Source organism: Odocoileus virginianus, chromosome 17 (genome assembly GCF_023699985.2).
Source record: "Odocoileus virginianus isolate 20LAN1187 ecotype Illinois chromosome 17, Ovbor_1.2, whole genome shotgun sequence".
Lineage (NCBI taxonomy): Eukaryota > Metazoa > Chordata > Mammalia > Artiodactyla > Cervidae > Odocoileus > Odocoileus virginianus.
In genome coordinates this window covers 40409468-40415524 of record NC_069690.1, presented here as the reverse complement: position 1 = coordinate 40415524, position 6057 = coordinate 40409468, and the positions used below count along the sequence as shown (strand labels likewise).

At 50.2% G+C, this 6057-nt stretch overlaps 1 protein-coding gene across 4 annotated transcripts in view; it reads right to left on the bottom strand.

The window, feature by feature from the left end:
* Window positions 1-2052: 2052 nt before the first annotated feature.
* Window positions 2053-6057, bottom strand: part of STAT3 (signal transducer and activator of transcription 3) — a 70013-nt gene continuing 66008 nt past the window's right edge. For 2 of the 4 annotated variants that reach the window (XM_020888003.2, XM_020888004.2), the window contains exons 22-24: window positions 4484-4526; window positions 4078-4140; window positions 2053-2895 (exon numbers count right to left, since the gene is read on the bottom strand). In XM_020888003.2, coding sequence (XP_020743662.1) covers window positions 4116-4140; window positions 4484-4526 — 68 coding nt within the window. In that variant the 3' untranslated portion in view covers window positions 2053-2895; window positions 4078-4115. Of the gene's footprint in view, window positions 2896-4077; window positions 4191-4483; window positions 4527-6057 lie in introns of all 4 variants that reach the window. The other 2 variants (XM_020888001.2, XM_020888002.2) reach the window with 1 other exon arrangement.

The window sequence follows — 6057 nt, the reverse complement described above, 5'->3', positions numbered from 1 at the left end:
CCATTCCACTGCCACTGCATTTTCAAGCTGTTGATTTGAGGCTGGGATGGTCTCCCCATTTGGTCCCATAGGCACCGAGAGTCCAGGGACTGTCGCCAGGGCCTGGGGGCGAGGGAGCAAGGGCCTACGACAAGGTTTCTTCGGGGCTCAAAGCAAGGGAAGAGGGGCTCGCAGCCCACCCGGAGAGGCGCAGGAGCCCGGCGCGGAGCTGGAGGGAGTGGGCGGGAGGGGAGGCAGCCGCGGAGCCGGGATCGCAGCTAATCTGCAGCCGCATCTCTACCGGGGAGGCGGCGTGTATCTCCCGCACCGGCTCGTCTCCATGGTGCTCGGCGCCGGGGGGCGGGGGCGCCAGGCTAGTGGGCGCCTCGGTCTGTGAGTTATCACCGCCCACGGCCCGGGGCCCGTAGCCGAGGCCCGTTGAGTGTTGACGATCGTCCCCATGGAACGAACTGAAGAGAAAGTGATAATGGAACCAACTGTGGAAGAAGAGGCCTAGGGGTGGGAGTGTCTGCCCCCCAACCCCCTGAGGTGGCTTATCTGACCCCAGACAGGACACCGCGGCTTGTGAAGGCCCCGGAAGGGAGGGAGGGCACAGAGAGGAGGGAGGTAGGAAGGGGGTGACAGGAGGCCTCACTCTGCAGCCTTTGTGCACGGAGTAGGACCCCTGGCTCCTCCGGGTACCTGGTGCCTAATGTAAGATGGGGCGCAGGGGAGATGCTCCGTGCTCCAGAGGTGGGCCCCATCAGCTCCAGCATGAGAAGCTAAGACCACCAGCCCAGGAATGGGGCAGCCACCATCTTGCAAGACCCAGGCTCAGCCTATGAGGCCCCTCAGAACTGAAGCAGGGGAAGAGGGACTCCCCTCCTCACCCAACCCCCAACCAGACACAGAACTGCCATGCTATGGGAGGGTTGCTATATAACTTTTATTTCTGAAAGTTAAAGTAGATACAGCAATATACAAAAAAAAAAAACCACACACAACATAATAATATAAATTTTTACACTATTAAGTAAGTATACATTGGAATTTGAATGCAGTGGCCAGGACAGCATCTCACAAACCACCCTGGGGGTAGGTTAGGCATCCTTGGGAATCCCTTGGCTGGACAGGGGGCTGGCAGAGAGAATGCAGGCAGGTCCTGGAGGATGGGGTTCTTTAAGGGAGGGTCTCAGCTTCTTTCAGGGCTTTTGCTAAAATCAGGGTTAAAACCAGATATTCACATGACCTAAAACCCACGGGTTTTACGATTTCTGCTCCAGCAAAGCCCGGATTCTTGTCCCAGGTCCCTCACGTTAAGCTTATTTCCATCTAGAGAGTCAGAGGGGAATCTCTCTGCATTACCTGTCAACCCCTGTTTGTCTCGGAGAGAAGGTCTTATCCCCTTCAAAAACTGGTGAATTTGGGTGTAACACAGCATCCCTAGAAACTCTGGTCAGCTGAAACAAGGCGGCTGTAGCCAACCCAATCGAGCCGTGCTTCTGGGTCTGAGAGGCCCCACATCAGAGACCATCCCCATGCTACCTGTGTTCTGAGATGCACAGTACATGCAGCTGTCCTGCCTAATTGCGGGGCCCCTATGGGGAGGAGACAGTCACCAGTGCTGGGGGAGGTGGGAATATACACTCCCTCACACAACAGACGGACCCCGAGCTTATCACTAAGCCTTTGCCCCTGGCTTGACAGAGTGAAGAAGTGATTACAGGGGCAGCAGGAAATCTCCAAGAAACCGGGATAAGAATCATATTCCCTGAGCTCAACTAGACCCTTGACTGGGGGTCTGTAGTCTGACTCATATTCAACCTGTAACTGTCTCCCTCTTATCCGAAAAGGTCGCAAGACCAGGTGCATGAAGCAAACAGGACAAGGGACCTTCAGACACTGGAAGGAGTCGCCCAGCAGAGGGGCTCAGGTCGATGGGAAAAGGAAGAACTGTCCTGTCCCTTCTAGGGCACCCACCCACACTTGGCAACAGGAGAAGCCCAGGGAGAGAGAAAGATCAGGTTGTAAGTGCCCCTCTGCCCAGCCTTACCTACAAACAGGCCAACATGCTAAAGGGGGAAATAAAAACTTTATTTAAAAAACAAAAATCTAAAAGATTTAGGGTCTCCTTCAACCTTCCTATTTCAAACCAAAGGCATCTTCAGATATCTTTTAAGGGTTGGATCTAAAATTCATGTCAGGGGTTATATAAATTATCGGCCTGAAGAAAGCTGAATACCTGAAGCACCAAGGAGGAAATTAACTGAGTTTTCTTAAATACAGAGGAAGCTATGCCAATATAGTCACAGGGTCTTTTGCCCTTTAAAAAAATTACTTAAGATTAAGAAGAAACCTAGGGGCTTTGAAAGTCCTAGCATCTATCTGGGCGTTAGCAAGGTTGAAAGTGTGGTGCCAGGAGGATGCGGCGAGATGCAGCCCATGGCATCAGCTTACAGAATAGGCAGAAGGGTGCCGTGGGCACCAGGAGGCACTTGACTTACAATGACAACAACAAGCTGCTGAGAAATGAGGCCGGGGGGCGGAGGAGGAGGGCAAAAAAAGATGTTTCCTCTTTCTCCCTCTCGCCGCCCCTTCCACATCCCCTGATCACAGTCGTGGAGAGCGTATTCTTATTTGCATGTAGATAAAAGCATATCACCCACATTCATTCATTTCTCTATTTTAAAAAAGTGCCCAGATTGCTCAGAGATAGCTAAAGTGAGAGATGGAAAAAAAAAAAAAATCTGGAACCACAAAGTTGGGAGCTGAGTTGATCTGGGCTTGGGCTGTGTAAGGGCTGGTGGAACATGGGTTGGTACATCCGTCATCTCTCTCTGCAGCTTCCGTCCTCGGCTCCTCACATGGGGGAGGTAGCGCACTCCGAGGTCAGCTCCATGTCGAACGTGAGGGACTCTGGCAGAGGGGGACACACATGGGGAGAGCCAGTTCAATCGCCTGGGTCCTACAGCAGGCAGGGCACACAGCCCTAGCTTTCAGGGGCACAGGGGCTCAGACCACCACTGCCATCCAGTCTCCTGCCCCTGCCCCTCAGTCATCGAGAAGGGGTAGAGAATCCACGTTCTTTCCCCTCCTGACGGGGTCTTGCCTTCTGAAAGGGCACCCACCCCTCTGGGTGGTCAGCTCCCTGACCACCAGCTCCCTGGCAGCTGCCCACTGGCTGTCTACTTTACAGATGGTAAAGGAGGCATGTCAATGCTACTCTCTCAGTTCGTCCCAGCCTCTCCTTCCCCCGCTGTGTCCAAAGTCTGTTCTCTCTGTCTGCCCTGCAAATAGGTTTATTAGGACTGTTTTTCTAGATTCCATATATATGAAATTATATTCATGTGAATATACAAAACTTGTTTTTCTCTGACTTTCTTCACTCTGTATAACAGGCTCTAGGTTCATCTACCTCACTGGAATTGACTCAGATGCATTCTTTTTTACGGGTGAGTCCAATGCATACACACATATTTGTATGCACCTATGTACATACCACAACTGCTCTATCTATTCAAATGTGTATGGACATCTAGGTTGCTTCCATGTCCTGGCTATTTTAAATAGTGCTGCTACAAACACTGGGGTACATGTGTCTTTTTAAATTATGACTTTCTCAGGGTATATGTCCAGCAGGGAGATTGCTGGGTCATACGGTAGCCGTATCTGTATACTTTTAATGTTTTAATCATAATATATATACTGTTTATGTTTTCAATATTATGGCCAAGCCAACTGGCTTGTGGGATCTTAGTTCCCTGACCAGGGGTCGAACCCAGGCTCCCTGCAGTGGAAGCTCAAAGTCCTAACCCCTGGACCACCAGCGATGTCATACATTCCTTTTTTCCTAATACACAGAAATGCTACTATTTTGGATTTGCTGGGCTAAAGAAAATACATTTGTAAAGTTAACCTCACCTGTTCCTTTCCACTACTTTTTAACCTGGCTCCTAGAAAATTTACACTGGCACAGGGACTGCATTTCTATAGGAAAGTGCTGCTCGAGAACTCCTCCTGCCCATCTGGGTGGCCCTCGGCTGGTTCTGTACATGGGAGCATCAGCTCAGGGGGCCAGTCCAGCAACCCTGTACTCACCAAACTGCCCTCCTGCTGAGGGCTCAGCAGCTTCACCATTATTTCCAAACTGCATCAATGAATCTAAAGTGCGGGGGGACATCGGCAGGTCAATGGTATTGCTGCAGGTCGTTCTGTAGGAAAGGGGGAGCAGCAGGAGGGGGAAGGGTCGGGTTGACAAGACACAATGGAGGAAAAAAAAAAACAAAACACACACACACAAGCCATCAAACTCTGGTCTCCAACAGAAAAAATAAAAGCTCAAGCTTTTTAAACACACGAGGTCACTGTGGGTCTCAGTGAGGACTGAACGTACTCAGAGGGCTCCAACCCTGCTTCACAAGAGAACTCTCACCCACTGTCCTGTTCCCAGGGATAACTGAGGACATTAGAGATGGAGGCAAACTTGGGAAGGGAAGCCACTTACGGTGTCACACAGATGAACTTGGTCTTCAGGTATGGGGCAGCACCTGGGGAGAGGAAAATTCCGCCTTAGCGACTGTGATTCCCACTCTGGGTACCGGACCGGGGGAAGCTGGCTGCCTCCCCAGGGCTGATGTGAAGCTCACTCGATCCCTGAGCAGAGAAGGTCTGAAGGAAGCTCCATCTCCCACTGGGCTGTCCTCCCCCTCACTGTAGACTCTGATGTTCCAGCGCTTGCAGCTGGAAGCTCAGTTCTTGCCCTAAAGCTTTTCAGCAGACTCACATGAGCTCAGACGAGTGCCAGCCTGGTGTTCATTCTTCCCCTAGATCAGGGTGAAGAGTTTCACTGCCTGTATACGAACTGAGGATTGTAACCTGGCCTGGTTGTACCTCTTAGATGAGTTCCCTGCAGGAAGGACTGAGCCCACCCAGTTGGGCACCACGTCCTGCTCAGACACTGAAGTCACGGGGTCTTTACGAAAACACAGAAGTGGCTAATGCAGTTCCAAAGCTGAGGGTGACACCTTCTATTCCTTTTAGCACTGATCTGCCTATTACATCTTTCAGTGAGGATATCAGTACTCCCCATTAGATAACTACATCACAGATAAGAGCCTCTCCGTGGGGAGAATGTCTCCAGTGCAGTACAACTGGCTTTGGACTCGGAGATAGGAGGCTGGGGCCTCGTTACATCTTTAAAACACGCTTCCAGTGCAGTGAGTTTGGGTTCCATCCCTAATCGGGCAACTAAAATCCCACATATGGTGTGGGGTGGCCCCCAAAAGTTAATTTAAAAAATTTTTAAAAATTAACTATATTTACAAGATAATAATAAAATGAGAGGGAGGCGGAGGATGGAGGGGCCCATCTTTGTCATTTGTGATTCTTCTTCTATAGTCAGAAACATGAAGATTTAAGAATTTTAACTGCTAAATGCTTATACCAAGAGGTCAAAGGGCCCCAGAGACACTGGCATGGAATTTGGGGGATTCAAGTGAGCAGATCACTTAGGAAGGGTTGGGGGGGGGTGCCCAGGAAAAGCATGGCTGGAAAGCTTGGGGCTTACAGAGAAACTGAGGGATCAGAAAGAATGAGGACAATCTGAGAAAGGGCACTGCCATCTTTGGGGCCAAGAAATAGAGTAACTCAGTACAGAATGCAAAGAAGCAGTAGCGGCAGGGTTCTGGTGTCTTATGAATCATTTTGAGCCCAGGCTTGAGGGGCGCTGACTCCAGCTGACTCCCAGACACAAAAGGGTTTCAATTCTCCCAAGTGATCAACGTTGCTGAGAAAAACAGCTCTGAGATGCCACAGTAGAAGCAAAGGAGAACAAAGATTAAAAGTTGAGTTATGGCTCTGTGCAAGGTTGTAAATGTACTTCATCTAATTTGTAAGATAAGAGATCTGTCATTTCTACAGAGAAATCTTTCCCTCAAGCCACGAGGAAATAATGTGAGCTTCTAAGAAAGGAGGAGGGAAGAGTCCTGGGAAGATAAGCCATCTCCTAGAGACAATAAAACCTTCAGGATGGGAACAGAGAGGAAACGGTCAGCTGCTCCACTCTGGAGGAACCCACAG